General features: G+C 60.1%; 1 protein-coding gene across 5 annotated transcripts in view; it reads right to left on the reverse strand.

Moving 5' to 3' along the window:
* Positions 1-2,733: 2,733 nt before the first annotated feature.
* Pcgf3 (polycomb group ring finger 3) overlaps positions 2,734-20,727 on the reverse strand; it is a 34,534-nt gene continuing 16,540 nt past the window's right edge. For 4 of the 5 annotated variants that reach the window (XM_047566414.1, XM_047566410.1, XM_047566413.1 and 1 more), the window contains 3 exons: positions 7,430-7,567; positions 5,511-5,591; positions 2,734-4,978 (listed from right to left, as the gene is read on the reverse strand). In XM_047566414.1, coding sequence (XP_047422370.1) covers positions 4,554-4,978; positions 5,511-5,591; positions 7,430-7,567 — 644 coding nt within the window. In that variant the 3' untranslated portion in view covers positions 2,734-4,553. Of the gene's footprint in view, positions 4,979-5,510; positions 5,592-7,429; positions 7,568-15,282; positions 15,372-16,045; positions 16,154-20,727 lie in introns of all 5 variants that reach the window. The other variant, XM_047566415.1, reaches the window with a different exon arrangement.

A 20,727-nucleotide genomic window follows, 5' to 3' on the forward strand; every position in this document is an offset into this window, starting at 1 on the left:
CTCCAGAACTCCAGCAGGACTTTCTGTAACAGACAAGACGACTCGAGTTCACGTCAGGAGCAGGCAGAAAGGAGCAGAGCAGTTCTTCACGGAGAGCCCGCCCAGCAGGCGTGAGTCTCCAGGCTCCACCCTGCACACACACAAGCCCACACACACAGGAGGAGAGCCAGAGCTGGACCGGCTCAGTGTTGACAGGGCTCCAGGCAGTGGTCTCGCAGAGGGCCTCTGGTGGAGGTCAGAGCAGAGCAAGAAAAGGCCCCGCATGGCCGCCTGATACAGCGGCAAAAAGCAACCTGTGCAAGAGGCACCCACAGACCTGACCCGACCTTGATCTTGACCTCACTTCTTACACAATCGGCTGAATGCAACACACAAAACGTGAAGCAGAAAACCAGAACACGTGGAAGAAAACAAAAATATCTTTGGGACTTGGCGTTTGGCAAATAGTTTTAGATATGACACCAAAAGCATAATCATAAAATAATCCAAAAGAGAAAATATTCAGGAATTTGACCTCATCAAGGTTAAAAAAAATTGATTTACCAGAGAGAAAGAAGAAAAAAGGCAAGCTGAAGAGCTGGCACTCAGGTGTGAATCACGTGGCCGAGCCGGGCTCAGGGTGCGGCCAGCCCGGCCCAGAGGACGTGGGACGGCTCACGGGGCACAGGGAGCCACACGCAGGCCAGTCCCGCTGTGTTCCACCAGGAGAGCGCCACCTCGCCTTCCTCTAGGAGAGGCAGCTGGACGCAGGCGCCCAGGGGCGGCTGCACTTGGGGGGCCTCTGCTCTCACAGGACGTCTGGCTGGGGCGGGGCTCGCAGAGGCCCCCAGCATGCCCAGGCACTGCCCCTGGACACAGGCCGCACTGCGCTGCAGCCTCAGAGCGGCACCACTGACCTCAGGGGCAGGTGGGCGGCAACCAGCAGCAGGTCCTGAGGCTGTCCCGCTCTCTCCCTCGCTCCAGAGCTGGGGCAACAGCAGCCGCACGGGTTTCTGCGAGATCTTCACACCTACAAGAAGGGGCGAGCAACTCGCCAAAGGTAAGAAAAGCAAGGGTCAAGTCGCTTCCCGAGACCACGCTCGCCCCAGCTCCCGACCTCCGGCCACGGCGCAATCCTCATCCGTCTCCCCAGGCCGTGCGGCTGTTTTTCTCAGGTTTGCAACACCGTGTTTCTGGGTGAACTTTTGAATATGAAGGTAGAACATGTGCCTGTCAGTCACCCTCCTGCGGGGGCTGGCACACCTCCAGCACCCCGTTGGCACAGCTGGCTCCAAGCCGAAAGCCTCAGCAAACCTGCAGCCCTCACCAGGCCACCAAGATGAGGGTCTGTGCCAGGGCAGCGTGGAGCATGAAGACAGCCTGGGAGGACTGTGCGTGCACACGTGTGCGGCAGGCGTGTGCCTGGTGCAGGGTCTCGCCCAGCGCACAGCGGACGGCAGCGGCCACACGACAGGCACCCTGGGCACCAGGGGTGGTCTCCAGGCCCACCCACGCTGCCAGCCCAGGGCCGGCCTGTCTCTGGGGGCCTGTACTGCCTGGGACAAGGCCAAGGCCAGGCGGATGGCCCTCGGCCCGCGGAGAGCCGGCGAGTCTGCGTTCTCAGCTCAGGTGCAGTCTCCTCTGACGGTTCCAGGCCTCCGCTGGCCGGCCTGCTGGCCCTTCTCCAGCAGGCCAAGGATCTCATGCTCACAAACACCTGGCGTAATAAACTTCCAGCCCGGGAGAGGCAGGTAGGTTTTCTTCTGCTTTTATTACAAGCATATAATATCGACTGGCAAACACTGAGTACAAGCTTCGCCGCCGGGAAGTCGAGCATCAGGAGCATTCCCCAGAGTTCAGACAGCGCCACGGAGGCACAGAGCACACCAACGAAAGCATGAGCATGAGACCCGCAGGCAACAGCCAGCACGCGGGCTGCACCGTCACCTGCACACACCAGGGATGCTGGGCTGCCGCGCCTGTGGCCCCACATCCCCACCGGCAGCTCAGCTTAACTACTGCGCCAAGCTGACGCGTGTCTGAAGTCAGGCACCGTGGGCGCCTCAGCCGGTCCTCCCAGGCCAACACCTGGCGGGGACCTGGCGTGCCAAGGCTGTGGTGTCGTGTGAATGACAGTCTCTAACCTGCTGATCGCCATTCGTCTCCTTGTGTATTTCAAGATCACGGCAGAGACACACTTGTGTTGCACGTTGAGGTCGCATGGTGTGGGGAGCTGATGGGGTCCCTGAGGAAACGGGAGCTTGGCTACCTGACTAACTGCTTCTCATGTTCCGGGCACGCTGGCTGCTTGCGGATGACGTGGAAGCCACCGCTGGCAGGTCGACACCTGCTGTCCTGTGAGTTTTTAGAAACCAAAGCAGACCCCAGGGCCACCAGCAGGCCTTGGCGTGGCCCAGCCCAGGCCAGCTTGGCCGCTGGCACTGCTGGGCCCTGAACACCACCTCAGGCTTCCATGAGTCCCAGCGACAGCGCCCACCTGAAAGCAGCGAGAGGCCGCGGCTGCCGCGGGCTGTGGACACCCCTCTGGGCAGCAGAGCCCACCTGCCACCATCTGAGCTAATGGATGCAGGCTGGGGCCTCCAGCTCGTCAGCCTGCGAAACCCTGCGCAACGCAGCGAAGGCTCCTGGAGGCAGAAGCCTCAAAACACCTCAGGTTTGTTCCATATGCTGCAAATAAAAGCTGGACCACCGAAGCCGAAGGAGTGGATGGGAAATAAGATAGAAGGCTTAACGTAGAATAAATAATTTTATAAAGTCTTTTTTTTACCCCCCATTTTAAATTCAATATCCTATATTCTGAGTTTTCCATCCTCGTGAGCAGGGCGCCTCGCGGGACCACGTGTGAAGGCGACCCAGCGAGCCACCTGACAGCACACTGTATGAAATCCGCCCCAGAGGCTCCAGCCGCCAAGGAGGCCTGCTGGGCCGTCTGACTGATCTGGCGTCAGGCTGGGAACACAGTGGCCTGAGTCAGGCAGGCGCCTGGACACCTGCGGTTGAGGCAGGTTCGTCTGCTGCAGGCTCTGGACTAGGTAAGGCTACGTGTCAGACCAAGGGCAAAGGGCACTGGGCCGTCCTGCAAAGAAGACAGCCACGCGATGGATCTTAGAAAAATAGGTATTTCTGCTGCTGAGGTTTGGTCAGGCTGCTGGGGCAGCACTCTCGACTCAGCACCATAGCACCACACGGGACTCCACGGCAGCGGCAGGCCACACGCACATGGGGCCGCACAGGGTGTTCCACCTCAGTCCCAGTCTGGAGGCTCAGGTGCTTAGCCTTGTTTTAGTCTCACCACAGGACTAAGCCTAAACCCTAACGTCACCTGCAACGGCGGCGTGTGCAGCGTGGCTCTGCAGGAGGCTTCAGAGTATGTGTTTTGAGGTAGACAGGTAATACTTGCTCAGAGACCCTCGCAGAGCGACCTGGGGACCACCTGGGTGAACAGCAAGCCTAGGACACTAACCCGCGGGTCCTGAGGAGGTGGGTCTGCTTCACGGGCTCGCAGCCCCCGACCAGCGACTCCAGTGCTTCCTCGCCCCTCACTCTAGGCCTCACGGCTGCTGCTTAGGTGAAGCCGGAAGCAGAAGAGAACAAGCAGAACTGGATGCCAACAAGCCCAGCACAGCTTTCAAGGCCTCCAAGGAAACCCCAGGCCTTGGTGAGGCCTCCTGGCAACACGGCCTTGGACGGATTCCTGTGTACCACCAGCCAGAGCTGGTGGGCACTGCTGGGCAGGGACCCTGAGGCTAGGGTCATGCTTGCCTCACAAGGGCTGAGGGAGGGGACCCAAGCTCACCAGAAACACCAGGACTCCTGTGCTGGGGCTCCAGGACCACCGGGCTGCCGCGGGCAGTGCCTGAGCGCCAGGTGCCCCTCTGCTGGGGGTGGGGGCACACCAGTCCGTGTGGGCAGACCCCAATGAAACAGCAATGCCACCCCTGGGGAGCTGAGGGCTGGCACAGAGCACCCTACCCGCGACTGGGAGATGTGTGCCTGGTGCAGCTGCTGCCCGCTGGGCCTGGTCTGCCTGCCCTGCCCCAGCACCTTCCTGGAAGGAGGGCAGCAAAGCACAGAGGCCTCCATCCACGGGAGGGAGAGCCGGGGCTGGCGGTCTCACCTGGAGGCACCTGGCGCTGGCACGCCAGCTGCGCACCGATCAGACGAGCCCCTGACCACCACGCCCTCCTTAGCACAGAAACGGGGAGGACAATGCAGGAAACTAAATGGCAGCACCAGACAATCCACGCCCTTTTTAATAAATGCGATTTTAAAACAAGAGTGGTCTTCGAGCCAGCGCTGAGTGGACTGAGCGGCCCCGGTCCACCCCGCTGGTGCACCAGAGCCATGGTGTGGAGCCGGCGACATGGGCTCAGCCTGCCCGCAGCGTGGACGTGTGCTGTGCTGGGCTGCCAGGGCGGGTGGGCACCCGCGCTCACTCAGTACCAGGCAAGCCTCTTTTGGTATGCTTTAAATTAGATCTTTATATCTCTTCTAAGTCTTCAGGAAGCTAAAGGCAACATAAATATTTACCATGAAAAGACTTTTTCAATAACTTAGGAAGGACTCAATAAAAGTACGATATGTTTGAGGCTTATTAAGAAACCAATCCGTGAACTAAACTGAAACGAACTCAGATTCTCGAGACCTGGAAAGCGAGCGAGGTCCGTGGGACGGTGACCTGGAGCCAGTGCTGCAGCTGCTGCCCAGGGCCGGTGGTGGGTGAGCGTGTGCTGCCGCACAGAACTGCAAGTGTTCCATCCTCTGTAACGGTGCTGGTAGTGTCTGGTGGGCGGTGGGTTCTCTTGTACAAAAGTTATAAATACTCTATTCAGAAGTCTGTCCACCCGGCACCCACAGGCGAGTCCCGCTGCGTGGGTGCTGTGCACAGCCACGTGGCCCTGGGGTGCAGGGCCAGTCTGCAGAGCCAGGCTCACAGCAAGTCCATCTTGGGTCTGTAGTGTAGCAGGAGGGGCGCCTTCTGCAAGACAAAGACACGGGTCAGCAGGTCGCCAGGGCCAGCGGACACACCGCCTCCTGGGAAGGCAGGAGCCGAGCCCCAGGCTGGCTGGAAGACCCTGACTCTCCGGGTCCAGGGCCACGTGGCGCTGCAGGCTGCCGGGAGACAGAGCTCAGGTCCCACACCTGGGCGAGGCTGCCAGCTCCTCTACCAGCTGCCCCGCCATCCACGCGGCTCTGGTCTCCGCTGCTCTGGGTCTCGCTCCTTGGCCGGGTGAGCCCTGCCTGGGGGGCCTGACGCCATTCAGCCCCACCACTCCTTCCCCTTCTGCCCAGGATGGGGTTCCACTGCAGTCTCCTGCTTCAGGAAGCCACTGAAGGTTCACAGGTTTGCTGACCACAGTGGTCACTGACTCCTGCCCCTAACCAGAAGGGGGAGGCTGAAGACCCCCATCTGAGGGGCCCAGCCAGGGCGAGAGCCCAGGAAGAGGAGAGCTACGTGGCAGGTCCTCAGGGCAGCGAGTGCCATGGAGTCGCACAGGCCTGGGGCTCACCTTGAACCTCCATCGTGTGACCACCACGAACTTGAGGGTGTGGTCCTTGCCCAGGATCTCCTCGTTGCACAAGATGTCCAGCTGGTGGGAGAGGGGCTTATATGAGAGATTTGCTGGCTGATGGCCAAGGCCCTGCTGACCCACGTGGAGACCTGTGCCGTCGCCAGCAGGAGAGAACACACTCCCCAGAGTCTATGGCGCCCCTGGGCACCGTGGGAGGGCCTGGCTCCTTGCCCACTCGCTCCTGCCCCATCAGAACAGAAATCCAAGGACGCAAAGGCGAGGTATCAACCGCTCCTGCAGGGCAGACCTACCCACAGGAGCCTGGGGCTCAGCCACAGGGAACCCTGTCGACAAGGCCTGGCAGCCATTCCAGCCCCAAAGTCACATGCGCTATACGTCCTGCCCAGGCTCACAGCTTCTTGGATGAACCCTGGAGGGCTCACACTGTCCCCTTCTCCTGGGGCCACTGTCCCCAGCTTGTGGGCCAGGAGCCACACTACCCATATTCTGAGGGGCAGGACATGGGCCCGCTCCTGAACTGCCAGCCCCAAGGACCTCGAGGGTCAGAAATGGTTTGTTCAGCAGTGGGGATGGCACCAAGGTACCTGGATGGTGCAGGTGGGAGGGCACCTGGTGGGCCCAGTGGACACGGCACACTGGGAACGGCCTCATCTGCCACACTCTGCCAGCCAGCTGCTTCACAAACAAGTCCTGCCTGTCTGTCCCCTCCCCGCTGTCCTGTCCTGCACTGCAGGCTTCTTTTAGAGCCTTTTTAGGTTCCAATCACACTGACTGGCAGGAGAGCGCCCACCCAGCCTGCCCGGCCCGATACCCCATGTCCACACCCAGGTGCCCTTGTTGGGTGCATGAACCTGCACCTACACCGCCTGCTGTCTGTGAAACCAGCCAGCTGCTGTCCAGCCTCCCCACCACCAAGGCCGCACGGGCTGCTCCTGGTGCAGGGTGGCTCGCGGCTTGAGTACCGTCCCTGTGGTTTCTACTGCACCTCCCTGACTGCGAGCACTGGTGACCCCAGTGGGCACTCCAACTGCTCTGCGTCCATCAGCCCCACGCAACGTCCCCTGGGGTGGGCGTCCTGCGCCTCTCATCCTCCACACGCAGGCCCCTCTGTCCTGCTCAGTGTTTGTGAAGGTGGCAGTGTCCTGTAGCAGGCGGCAGGGTCCCCCCAGCTCTGGGACCGAAGCAGAGGCCTCACAGCCTCCTGCTGCTCCCGAGGACAGCCCCCTGTGCCAGGGAGAGTGGCCACCCCAGGCCTCCCCGTGCACTCATGCCGCTTCTAACGAGTTCTGCCTCCCCTGCCCAGGATCTGAAGCCCCCCACCCCTTCCAGGCAGCCACCAGTGGGCCACACAGCCCTGCCCTGTCTCCTCTGCCTGCTTCCCACCACCAGCCACGTCTGGACCTGGTTTTCCCGGGGTCCCAGGTGGCCGGCATGTACAGCATGTCCCGTGGGGCTGCTCAGGGTCAGGACTGGGACCCTCCCTGGCCTCACTGAGACCGGGCTCTGGGGCCCTGTGGCACAGATCTGCAGCCAGACTGGACCTGGGCACACAGGGCTGTGTGACCACAGAGGCCCTCGGGCCTCTTAGAGGGTCCTGGGAGCCATGCCCAGGCTCCCAGGCTTCCAGCCTCATTACCACCATACCCTCCTGGACAGCATCCCCAACCAGCCATGAAGGACGGGAGACCAAGGAGCAGGGCGGGTCTCCAACCTACGCTGAGAACCCAGCCCTGCTGCCCAGTCTCTGCTGCATTGCCTGTGGACTACCTGGTAGGGCGCGAGAAACCAGCAAGAATTTTTGTTTTTGATTAAAATTTCTGAAGTCGTGGGAAAACAAAACTCTCTTTAAAACTGAGAACGACGCCTTATCGCTCTGCTTGCAGATCAGCAGTTACCTCGTTGAAGGAGGAAAGGTTGAGCTTTTTGGCGATGAACTTCTTCAGATGTAGGACTGTGGCCTGGGCTGAGCAGCGGATCCACTTCCGTTTCAGGCCCCGCAGTTTGCTGCTGTTGCATTCCAAGCAGATGCTCACCTGGGGAGAGGGGAGGTCAGCGGTTGGTCGGCTGGTCAGCTGGTCAGCAGGTCGCTGCTCTGCAGGCCTCCACTGGTGGCCCTGCCCCATACCTAGGAGCTGGGCCTTTGATCAGAAGCTGCTTTGCCTCAGCACCGCAGGTGCACCTCAGGCCTCAGACACTCTCTCCAAGCCTGCCTGTGTCAGCGAGCCTCTGCAGCCAGCCCGCCCGGTCCTGTCCTGTCCTGTCCTGTCCTGTCCTCTGGCACATGGCACTCAGGAGCCCTGTCCCTCTGGGAGCCACGGCTACCCCGTCCTGTCCTGTCCTGTCCTGTCCTGTCCCGTCCTGTCCTCTGGCACATGGCACTCAGGAGCCCTGTCCCTCTGGGAGCCACGCCTACCCTGTCCTGTCCCGTCCTGTCCTCTGGCACATGGCACTCGGGAGCCCTGTCCCTCTGGGAGCCACACCTACCCTGTCCTGTCCCGTCCTGTCCTGTCCTCTGGCACATGGCACTCAGGAGCCCTGTCCCTCTGGGAGCCACGGCTACCCCGTCCTGTCCTGTCCTGTCCTGTCCTGTCCCGTCCTGTCCTCTGGCACATGGCACTCGGGAGCCCTGTCCCTCTGGGAGCCACGGCTACCCCGTCCTGTCCTGTCCTGTCCTGTCCTGTCCCGTCCTGTCCTCTGGCACATGGCACTCGGGAGCCCTGTCCCTCTGGGAGCCACGCCTACCCTGTCCTGTCCCGTCCTGTCTCGTCCTGTCCTCTGGCACATGGCACTCGGGAGCCCTGTCCCTCTGGGAGCCACGGCTACCCCGTCCTGTCCCGTCCTGTCCTGTCCTGTCCTCTGGCACATGGCACTCGGGAGCCCTGTCCCTCTGGGAGCCACGCCTACCCCATCCTGTCCCGTTTGTCCTGTCCTGTCCTCTGGCACGTGGCACTCAGGAGCCCTGTCCCTCTGGGAGCCACGCCTACCCTGTCCCGTCCCGTCCTGTCCTCTGGCACATGGCACTCGGGAGCCCTGTCCCTCTGGGAGCCACACCTACCCTGTCCTGTCCCGTCCTGTCCTCTGGCACATGGCACTCGGGAGCCCTGTCCCTCTGGGAGCCACGGCTACCCCGTCCTGTCCCGTCCTGTCCTGTCCTGTCCTCTGGCACATGGCACTCGGGAGCCCTGTCCCTCTGGGAGCCACGCCTACCCTGTCCTGTGCCGTCCTGTCTCGTCTTGTCCTCTGGCACATGGCACTCGGGAGCCCTGTCCCTCTGGGAGCCACGCTTACCCTGTCCTGTCCCGTCCCGTCCCGTCCTGTCCTCTGGCACATGGCACTCAGGAGCCCTGTCCCTCTGGGAGCCACGGCTACCCCATCCTGTCCTGTCCTGTCCTCTGGCACATGGCACTCGGGAGCCCTGTCCCTCTGGGAGCCACGCCTACCCCATCCTATCCCGTCCTGTCCTGTCCTGTCCTCTGGCACATGGCACTCAGGAGCCCTGTCCCTCTGGGAGCCACGCCTACCCTGTCCTGTGCCGTCCTGTCTCGTCCTGTCCTCTGGCACATGGCACTCGGGAGCCCTGTCCCTCTGGGAGCCACACCTACCCTGTCCTGTCCCATCCTGTCCTCTGGCACATGGCACTCGGGAGCCCTGTCCCTCTGGGAGCCACGCCTACCCCGTCCTGTCCCGTTTGTCCTGTCCTGTCCTCTGGCACATGGCACTCAGGAGCCCTGTCCCTCTGGGAGTCACGCCTACCCCATCCTGTCCCGTTTGTCCTGTCCTGTCCTCTGGCACATGGCACTCAGGAGCCCTGTCCCTCTGGGAGCCACGCCTACCCCATCCTGTCCTGTCCTGTCCTCTGGCACATGGCACTCAGAAGCCCTGTCCCTCTGGGAGCCACGGCTACCCCGTCCTGTCCTGTCCCGTCCTGTCCTCTGGCACATGGCACTCAGGAGCCCTGTCCCTCTGGGAGCCATGGCTACCCTGTCCTGTCCCGTCCTGTCCTGTCCGGTCCTGTCCTGTCCTGTTCTCTGTCCTAGGGCACTCGGGAGCCCTGTCCCTCTGGAGTCACACCTACCCCATCCTGTCCTCTGGCACATGGGCATTCTGAGGGAGCCTTGGCAGAACCCTGGTAGGGTGGCTGGAGCCTCCAGAGAGGCTGGAGGGACGTTGCAGGGGTGTGGCCTCAAGCACTGGGCAGACATGGAGGCCAGGTGGCCTTGGAGGACGGCGTTCCACTGGAGTGGTGGTGTGGCTGTGCAGTGCTCTGGAGGAGCAGCAGCCCCCAGGGGTCAGCGTGGGGGCCGTAGCATCCTAATGCCGGGCACCCACAAGGCAAAGACAACCCGCCCTGTCCCAGGACTGCTGAGGAAGCCCACCATCCACAGGAGGTGGGGACCAAGCACCTGGAACTGACCTCGGCCCCTTAAAATCCAGCTAATAGAATCTATGACACATATATGTCTAACGTGGCAAGAGGTGCAACAGGGAGGTGAAAAGTGAGATGCAGGCGTAACGTCAACGAGCAAACTCTGAAGCGAGAACAGGGGTGGCCACGGCCAGTCTCAGTGTGGACAGGTTGACCTCCGAGAGCTCTCTGGAGGAAGCCCATCACAAGCAGCACGGAGAGTAGTGAAGGAAGCCGAGCACAAGAGAGGCGAGCCAGGTGGACAGCTACATCCAGCTAGTGTGCAGCAGCTGAGGGCTGGGGACGCCGGAGAGGAGTCCCGAATGGTGAGGCACAGTGGACCTCAAGTCAGGGAGAAACAGAACCAAGCAGATAAGTAACAGAGAGTGCTGGGGTGGTGGCACCCCATAATCCCAGTGACTCAGGAGGCTGAGGCAGAAGGATCACAAGTTCCAGCCTCAGTAACTTAGTGAAACCCTGACTTGAAATAAAAAGTGCTTTAAATAGGGCTGAGGGTGAGTCAGGTAGAGCACTGTGGGTTTAATCCCAGTACAAAAACAAGACAAGACAAAACAAAACGAGAATGACAACGCTAGCAGCAAGCAACTGAAAAACAGCCCAGGAAGGGAGATGGAGGAGGAGAGGCCCGTATGGGCAGCCGACAGCTGCAGGGCGACGCTAACCCTGGACCTTCAGGACGCAGACATTCACTTGAGCAATCTGTGGCCACTAGGCGAGCAGAAGCAGAACTGACAACCTGCAAGCAAGCAGCAGATTAAGGAACTTAACGATTCTCTGCCACCAACAGCACCTCGTGCCAGAAAAGGGGAAGTGGAGAGAAACAGGGAATGCAGAGTCGCAGAGACCCACTCACACTCACCAGTGGTCACAGGGAAGGAAGTGCCAGTTAAAGAAAACTTGCAATTTGATTTTAAAATCCCCATCAGTAGCAGCTATGGAAAGCATCGCACTTTAGATATTTAACACTCACTCCCCACTAAGGTCAACCAAAACAAAGCTGCCTAGCCAGACTCAGGGGCACACAGGCTTCAGAGGTAGAGGGGGCCATCTGAGCTCGCGTGCACCAGCAGCTGAGCCACCGCGACAGACTGGGAGCACGCCACGCGGGCGCCTGCCTGGGCACCCTCCCTGGTGTGGGCTCTGCTGTGCCTGGCTGCCTGCTCCAGCCAGCACACTGGTGAGGAAGCCGGCCTTGTGCCAGCCTGAGTTCAGTTCTGCTCAAGACAGAGGGCAGACCTGGCCCACCGAGGGGCCAGCATCAGAAGCCCCCTCCCCACAAGGCGCTGCTGCCCAGACTGTGAGGCGCGTGGGGTGCTAAGGCCACCAGGCAGAGGGTGTGCTTGGCTGCAGGATGAGTGCAGCGAGGCCCCGATCGGCAAGGCCTTGGGTCTCAAACAGCGTCCCCTAGCCCTCCCAGCGTGCCCAGCCGAGGCAGTGGCCAAGCTCAGAAGTGGTACCCAGTCATCAAGCCAGGCCGTCCCTTCTGCTCACATCCACAAAGTCCACCTGAGCCTGCAAACAGAAACCTGCGCAAACTCCCCAGGCCTCCTGCACGGCTCCGCCCGAGGCTCGCTGACCACGGAGCACTCTTCATCAGAACTCTGCCTTTTCCCAGCAGAAATGTGCAGACAGGCTGGGGTTGTGGCTTGGTGGTAGAGCGCTTTCCTTGCATGTGTGAGGCACTGGGTTCAATTCTCAGCACCGTGTACAGATAAATAAATAAAGGTTCATCAACAACTAATGAAAATATTTAAAAAGAAAATCTACAGACACTCGATTCCCTCTGATAAAGGTTCCCCAAGGGCTTGCTCAGGGAACCTGGCAGCTGGTTCCCAAAGCTAAGCGAACAGCAAAGGGCCAGTTACTCAAGACGATCTTTTCTTTCTTTTCTTTTTCCTCCCTCTTTGGTACTAGGCATTGAACCCAGAGGCACTTAACCACTGAGCCACATTCCAAATCTTATTTTTATTTAGAGACAGGGTTTTGCTAAGTTGCTTAGGGCCTTGCTAAGGCTGGCCTGGAACTTGCGATCCTTCTGTCTCAGCCTCCTGAGTTGCTGGGATGATGGGTGCACCATCTCACCCAGTGCTTAAGACAATCTTGAAGACCGTCCCACCACATCACAGCTCAGCTCATTATGTAAACAGTTACACAGTGAGGCGCGGTGGGTTACGTGGGGCTTGTTGGGCAGAACAGACCTGTGTGTGGAGGTCGTAGATCTCCTGGTGGAGAGCCCCATGACAACTGGTGATGAATACACTGGCTGACTCACGATGGCCAACTCCATCTCCTCCCACAAAGCCAGCTGTGGGGGTCTACAGCCTGACCACAAAAAGCAAACTTTGCATTGAAGAAAGCCTTTTTAACATACGGTGCTGGGAAAACTGGTTATCCACATGAGGAGATGAGACCCTTATTTCTTATCCTGCACAAAAATCAACTCAAAATGGATCAAAGACCTCAGAGTTAGACCAGAAACGATGCAACTCCTAGAAGAAAACAGTGTCAATCCTCCAGTTTTTAGGTACAGGTTAGGAAATAAACCCCTACAGGTTAGGAAATAAAGCCAAGAGTTAATAAATGGGACAGCATCAAATTAAAAAGCACCTGCAAAGCAAAGGAAACAATTAGGGATGTGAAGAGAGAACCCACTGAATGGGAGAAAATTTTTGCTAGTTACTCTTCTGACACAGGATCAATATCCAGAACACATAAAGAGCTCAAAAAAGTTACCACCAAAAAGATGAATAACCCAATCAATAACAAGTGGGCAAATGAACCAAACAGACACTTCTCAAAAGAAGAAATACAAACAGCCAACAAACCCATGAAAAATGTTCAACACCGTTAGCAATTAGGGAAATGCAAATCAAAACTACACTGAGATTTCCTATCACACCAGTCAGAGTGGCAGTCATCAAGAATACAAACAATGCTGGAGAGGGTGTGGGGGAAAAGGGACACTTTTACACTGTTGGTGGGACTGTAAGTTAGTGCCACCGCTGTGGAAGTCAGTGTGGAGTTTCCTCAGGAGACTTGTCACGCAACCACCGCATGACCCAGCCCTTCCACTCCTCGGTACGTACCCTGAAGAATCAGTCACCTTACTGCAGTGATGCCTGCACACCCATGTTTACAGCAGCACAATTCACGGTTGCCAAACTATGGAACCAGCCTAGGAGTCCCTCAGCAGACGAGTGGATGAAGAAAATGTGGTGTGTATATGCGGAGGAGTTTTATAAAGAAAAATGAGATTATGGCATATGCAGGAAAACGAACGGAACTAGAGACCATCATGTTACGTGAAACAGCCAAACTCAGAAGGCTAAGGGTTGTGCGTTCTCTCTCACATGCCGAAGATAGAGAGGAAAAAGGTAAACAAAGTGGAGGAGATCTCAAGAACTTCAAGGGGAGATCAGTGAGGAGAGGGACCAAGAGGTGGGAGGCGGGAGGCAGGGGGAAAACGCTGGGGAGTGATATTGGCCAAATGGTACTGTTACAGTGTGTGTTGTGTGCATGTACACATATGCAACAACAAATCCCGTCAATATGTACAATGGTGCACCAATAAGAAACGTGGGAAAAGAGCAAAACTTTAAAATATATCTATAAGAAAATGTAGGCAAATGTACTTATGTGGAAGAGGTTCTTAAGATACGAAGAAAATAGCAATAAGCTAAAGTTGTGTCAAATTATAAAATCCTGAGTGAGGATGGGCCAGCAAGAGAGCAGACAGCACAGGACGTAGGGCACCCCCAGGGCGGGTCCCCCAGGACACGGGCACCCGCAGCACCCCCAGGGCGGGTCCCCACAGCACGACAGGCCACAAGACGCACAGCACGGTGGGCAAGAGCACACATGGGCACGGGGCCAGTGAGGGCGCCACTGCTGGGCATCGAGCAGAGGGCGGCGGGCTCTGAAGTGCTTGTCTGGCTGTGCGGTGCCCAGAGCTCCTTCAGACACCAGGAGCAGCCACAGGGGAAGAGCCGGATCAGGACTGTGTGGGTGGGGACTGCAGGTGGGGTGGCAGGCTGGGGGCTCTGGGCAGGTCCCTGATGCTGCCTTTCCAGGGGCCCCAGCCCTCCACACTGCTGTCCTGCCAACGGAGCCCCCTGTGCCCGTCTGCCCAGAGGCACAGCCTCACCTCAGGCCCGTCAAGGAGTCGCCCAGCCCAGGACGGAGCCTCTGGAACCACGAGCCCAAATAAAATGCTCTGCCCCCAAGTTATTTTGGGCACCTGAATCGCAGTGACTAGGCAGAAATAAAACCCGCGTTGTCCAGCACGGGTGCGCAGCAGTCAGGACCGGCGAGGCCTGGGCCAGGAACCCAGGGTGTGCGGCCCCTACGTGCAGAGCTGCGGCAGCACCCAGCAAACACCAGCAGGCCAACAGTGGACACCGAAGCCAAGTGGAGGACACCAGGCAGGCCCGGCCACCCACAGCACCCCACGTCCAGATGCACGACGACGCGGTCCAGGTGCAGTGCTGCAGCCCCCCAGGCCAGGGGACCCTGTGAGCCTCCCTCAGATGGTGCCTCCACTGACTCAGGACCAGACACCAGCATGGACTGCACCACACCACGGTGACCTGTGCTCTGGGGTCCAGGCTAGGGTCAGAGCTGCCTTCATCACGTCCCAGGCACCTGCAGACCTGCCCCTGCTTCCGTAGGGCCCTGAGTGTCACCAGAGTGCAGACGGGGAGAGGAGACATCAGAGTCCCAGGCTCTGGCCGAGGCACGGTTCACTGCCCTGCGCTCCGCTGAGGCGTGCCAGCCCCACCTCTGCCCAGGCCCCGAGCTGAGTCTCAGCGTGTCTCCTGGGGGCAGCTGGGCACTGCCCGAGAGCACCCGTCCCAGGGACGTCGAGCGAGCCCTCTTTGGCTGTGGACAGCTCCCTGCACCTACGTGTTCCCACACGTGAGCTCATCACCCAGAGCAAAGTCCCTTCTGAGCGTCTCCAGGTGGCCGTGTGAGGCGCGAGGGGACTGCCGCGGGACCGCGGGGCCGGTGTCCGTTGCTCTCACACCTCCTGGTCTCTCCCCAGCATGGCCAGGGCCTGCGGACCCACCGAGCAGCAGCCCGGGACAGTCCCTGGCCCTTGTTTTATGAGATGATGGCGCTGCTTGGCCACAAAGCCAGAGACTGCCGGCGTCTGCAGAGGAAGTGCGCGTGAGGGAGCGCCGTCGGCAGGGCCGGGAGCTCGGGCCAGCTCCCTGGTCCCCGGTCACGTTACAGCCCTGCCCGTGGGTGCCCTTGCAGTGCGCCTGGCCAACCGGCCGGCAGGAGGCACCTGAGGGGACGCGCACAGACGCCCGCGGGGCCCACCTGCTCGTCGCTCCGGTGGTAGTCATCATCCTCCTCCTGCTTCTCCTCCGCCGTGGCCTTGTGTGCGCTGTCGTCTGCTTTGGTCTCACCTGTCGCACACACGGAAAACGTGGAGTTGGGGTCCCCCTGCCCTGAAACCCAGAGGCCGCCCCGAGCCCGGGCGCTGGGAACCCGGGAGTGCTAACTGGATGAGGAAGCCCAGGCAGGCTGGGCCGCAGGCTGCCCCAGGCGGGCGTGTCTGAGCGCTGGGCGCGGCGAGCAGTGCAGCGGCAGCACCGGCCCGGCACCTGGGGCTCACACAGCACTGCCTGGGCCAGAGCCCGCCCAGAGCCCGCCCAGAGCCCACGCAGGCTTAGGGCCACGCCGCCGCCTCTCCAGCCTGGTGACTCCTGAGAACCGGCAGCTGGCTCTCCGTGTGGTGGTGGCCAGGTCCTCCCACTGTCTGTGCGTCAGGGTGGTCCAGAGACTTCGCAGGAACTTGTGTGGTCAGCCAGGAAAACACCAGGCCGTGAAGATCTGAGCCACTTACAGTGTGCACAGACCGTAAGGTTCCACTTCACTCCAAAACCACACGTTAGCTGGCATTTTACGGTAGGACGAGCCAAGTCCAAACCTTAGGAAGCCCACCTTCAACTTCTTCCTTAGGCCCTCCGCCCTCCGACCGTGACCTTCAGGCACGTTCTGGTACCTCTGGCGCTCTGACCCACACGCAGTGGCTGCCCCACGGGTGCCCTGGGCACGCGCGGGCGGGGGAGTCACTCACCATTGCGGGGATCCAAGTGCTGTCTTGTGGAGCACGCCTCCCCCTTGATGTCGCCTGGCACCTCCAGGCCCAGCTTGTGGTAGAATTCCCTCTGCTTCCTCATTTCCGCTATTAAAAGTTAACAGACAGCCCTCAGTCTTCAGCGGGAAGGGGTTAAACAAGACCGCTCAGATGCTGCACGAGGAAGCGCTGCCAAGAGAGCAGCAGGTGGAGCCAGCGCTGCCCTGCCCATGGGGTGGCAGGCAGGAACCAGGGCAAGGCCCGCCACGCGGGACTCTGGGGGCCGGAGGTTCCTGAGCACCGTGGCCCCGACCCCTCAGCTGCCCACGACATCACGGAGTGCCAGTGGAGGCGACTTTGGTGACCCTCGGGTGTCACCACCTGTGCACTGACAGCTCAGCAATTCAGACGTGCTGTCCGGTGCCCCGTCGCCAGCGCCCCGCAGGCAGTGGGGGGGCTCTCACGGGCTGAGGGTGGGCTGTGCCAGGAGAGGGACCAGGGCAGCCTGGCCTGGAGCCTCCTGGGTGCTGGCAGCATCCACCCGGCACTGGGCCAAGAGTGTCCCCTGGTGTCAGTGTCCAACAGAACAGGGCAAGAATTGGAGGAAACCCTCCCCAGAGAGGAATTCCCCCCGAAGACAGGCAGAAAGCCCCCGTCCACACCTCTGCCTGACCTGCCAGGCCGCTGGCTGACAGGAGAGTCAGCACGCAGCTCCTGCTCTGGGACCAATGGCCCTCTTCTGGCCGGCCGGCCAGGCTGGCACCTGCATTCCTGGGAACCATCAGTTCCCTGCTACTTCCTGACTCGCAAATGCTCATCAGTCATGTGACTAACGCTCAGACCCCAGGAAGAGCAAGGTCGCCACTCAGGACACACAGGGAGCCAGGAACGTTCACGCATCTCTGTGAAAACTGCTCTGTGCCGCTGACCCAGAGGCGCTTCACTGGGTTTCTCATCTGCACGGATGGCGAGCCCCAAGAGCGCCTGGGCAAAGTCCTGGCTGTGTCCAGCCTACGCGGCTGTTCTGAAAATACCCAAGGAAGCAGACCCACGGCTGAGCGCTGCAGGAGCCGTGGGCACTGCCAAGGAGAGGGACCTGGCCAGGGCCAGCCCAGAAAGAGGTGTCCCCTCACTGTACTCGCTGCCCTGGACAGAGGTGCGGCACCCCCTGCGCAACGTGACAGCCTGGCAAGACCAGGGGACATGGGACATGGGCATGTGGGTTGGATGTCCTGGCTTACGCTGCCTCTTTACCTCTCACCCGTGAGAGTGCACAAGGAGGAAAGTAAGGCCCCACGGCCAGGTCTACACAGAAGTGTTAGATGGGGATCGTGTTGGCACTGTGTGCCCAAAGTACTTTGAAATTTAACAATGACACAGAAACCCTACCATTGGTCACCCATTCCCAAAGAACCAGGCGACTGAGAAGATCCAACTCCAGCTACCTGCGCACGTCCTGTTGGTAATGCTGGGCCATCAGAGCCGCCGCGTGCCGCAGGTCCACGGGCACCAGCACCTACGCCTTGGCAGTCGCTCCGGCAGAAGCCGGAGCACCGGGCCCACGACCGGCGCAGTCACAGCAAGGCAACCCCACACACGTGCCGCGCTGGGCCCCGCAGCCGTCCACCAGGACTCACAGCCGTCTGATGGCGACACGCACCACCAACGGGCCAGACGCCAGCTGGGCGACGCCCGTTAAGGAAGCAGCAGTGTCGAGGCCCTGGCCACGCCCAGGAAAGCCACTGCCACCTGGGCTGCCTGCCAAGCCAGGGCTGGGAGGCTGAGCCTGCAGACCAAGTGCACCAGCCGCCTGACACACGGCCACCTGCAGTGCCGCCCAGGGCCAGAGCTCTCCCTGGGAAGGGCAGAGGCGCGGGGTGGGGCGGGCAGACCGGGCTCTGCACAGCCCAGGTTTCTACTGATGAAACCCAAACACAGTGACCGCCACCAAGGGCAGTTTTCTAAGGTGAGAGTGGAACTCCTCTGGGGGGACACCGTTCACCTGGAGTCTGGCCCGACGCCCGCGGCCACCATGCTCATCTGCCACGAGGCCTGTGTCGGGCCTGGGCCGGAGCCTCCGCGCCCGCAGCGGGGCAGGGTGGAAAGCTGCTCCTGTGCTGGCCTCCACTCTGCTGAGGCTGGGGCGGGGAAGCTCCCTCTGGACTTGCGTCCAGGCCCCACGAGTCTGGACAACGAGGGTCCAGCTTCTCTGTGCGTGACAATTGGTCTCCACAGCGGCACTCTGGGGAGGTGGTGAATGAAGAGGCGGGGCCTTGCGGGGGACCCTCCAAGGGCCCCGGGTGAGCAGCATCTCTGGTCACACTCCGCCAGGCTGTGCCACTGCCCCACAGGCCGGAGGCGATGGGATCAGTCACGACAGGGACCTTCAAAACCAGGAGCCAAACCAGCGCTTTCTCTCTGCCGGCCGACTGGGCTCCAGGGGCGCACGGCTCTGCCTTGTGGCGCCAGCCGGGCAGAAGGAAGCCGCGGGCCTCCCGCCAAGCCACTCAGAGTGTGGTGGCTCTGAGCAGAGGTGACCTTGGCCCTCAGGTCAAAGCCAGCCCAGAGACCCAGGTGGCTCAGCCAAGTCACGGACCCTGTGGTGGCAAGAGCGGCAGGCGGGCTCACCTCCCACGGAGTCAGAGCAAGGCGGCCCGGGCCAGGAGCCTAGGCGGCTGCGGGGACAGCATCGGGCCACCAGCCGTGCAGGTCACCCACAGACATCGCCTAGGCACTGGGGACCCTGGCTGGCACCCGGGGCCACTCACCATTCACACCCACCGATCGCCACTCACCGTTCACACTCATGGTTCACAATACACACTCCTCAAACGTTCACACTCCTCACACCACACTCCTCACACGTCACACTCCTCACACTTCACACTCCTCACACCTTCACACTTATTCCTCACACCTTCACACTTATTCCTCACACCTTCACACTCCTCACACCTTCACTTATTCCTCACACCTTCACACTCCTCACACCTTCACACTTATTCCTCACACCTTCACACTCCTCACACTTCACTCCTCACACCGTCACACTCCTCACACTTCACACTCCTCACACCTTCACACTTATTCCTCACACCGTCACACTCCTCACACTTCACACTCCTCACACCTTCACACTTATTCCTCACACCTTCACACTCCTCACACCTTCACACTTATTCCTCGCACCTTCACACTCAAACGTTCACACTCCTCACACCTTCACACTTATTCCTCGCACCTTCACACTCCTAGAACGTTCACACTCCTCACACTTCACACTCCTCACACTTCACACTCCTCACACCTTCACACTTATTCCTCGCACCTTCACACTCCTAGAACGTTCACACTCCTCACACTTCACACTCCTCACACTTCACACTCCTCACACCTTCACACTTATTCCTCACACCTTCACTTATTCCTCACACCTTCACACCCCTCACTCCTTCACACTCCTCACACCTTCACTTATTCCTCACACCTTCACTTATTCCTCACACCTTCACACCCCTCACTCCTTCACACTCCACACCTTCACACTCACTCCTCACACAACTTCACACTCCTCACACCTTCACACTCCTCGTATGTTCATGTCTACTCCTCACACTCACTCCTCACATCTTCATGTTCATTCCTTACACCTTGACACTCACTCACTCCTCACACCCTTCACACTCACTCCTCACACTCCAATGGCCCTGCCTCTGAACAAATGCCTTGTGAGTGGTGCCACCTTGCCAAGGGAAGGCACCTGGAGCCAGTTCTTCCTCTCATTTTGGATGGTGCTGCTGCCGCCATCCCCAGCCGTCCCCAGCGTGCAGACCCGGAGGAGATCTCTCCAGCTGTGACTTGCATGGCAAATGCAGCTCCAGCCAGCAGACAGCCCGTCAGCCTCACTCAGCCTCACACTGTGCCCACTTCCATGAGCTGGTCTGCTCTACGAGCCCTCAGGAAGGGCGGGAGCACCACAGCATGGCCAGGGTGCAGGAGGGCAGTCGGCGTGGGCTCGCGTCGCTCCTTCCCGGTGGGACATGCTGTGCATGAGGGCCTTGGTCAGCACTGGTGCAGAGGCTCGAGGGTTGTCACTCCGCAGGTGTGACGCTGAGTGTGCAGAACGCTGCCTCCAGCTCAGAGCAACGAGCACATGACTGCTGGTCTGTGGCAGGCGCCCACCCACCGCTGGCCAGGAGGCAGACAGACCAGGCACAGCCACATCACCGAGGCACTGCGACCCTCAAACTACGATGCCGGAGGACAAGACGCTCTGCACTCGGGTGCCATGAAGGCAGTGGGTCAGGCGTGGGCCACGGGATATCAGCATCTGTGCGGCCAGCACACAGGACACGAGATGGAACGAGACATCGGCTCTCGTGCGCCGCGGCTCCCCAAGAGGTGCTTTGGTCCCTCTGCAGGCAAATGCCTGGTTTCAGAGCAAAGGATGAGAAGCAGGGAGGTGCTGCTGCCGAGTGCGGGACAACTCTCCAGGCCCCAGGTGTATGGCAGGAAAGCAGGGAGGTGGCCTCAGGTGTGAAAGATAGGCAAGCTGATTAGCTCGGAGAACAGGCTTTGCCTCTGGGGAGACAGGTTTAAATACCACAGAGCTGAAGAGGATCTGGCCGCTCACACGCAGAGCAACAGGAGAACCCAGGAGCGCTCGCGGGGCGTGAGAGGGC

Source organism: Sciurus carolinensis, chromosome 10 (genome assembly GCF_902686445.1).
Source record: "Sciurus carolinensis chromosome 10, mSciCar1.2, whole genome shotgun sequence".
Classification (NCBI taxonomy): Eukaryota; Metazoa; Chordata; class Mammalia; order Rodentia; family Sciuridae; genus Sciurus; species Sciurus carolinensis.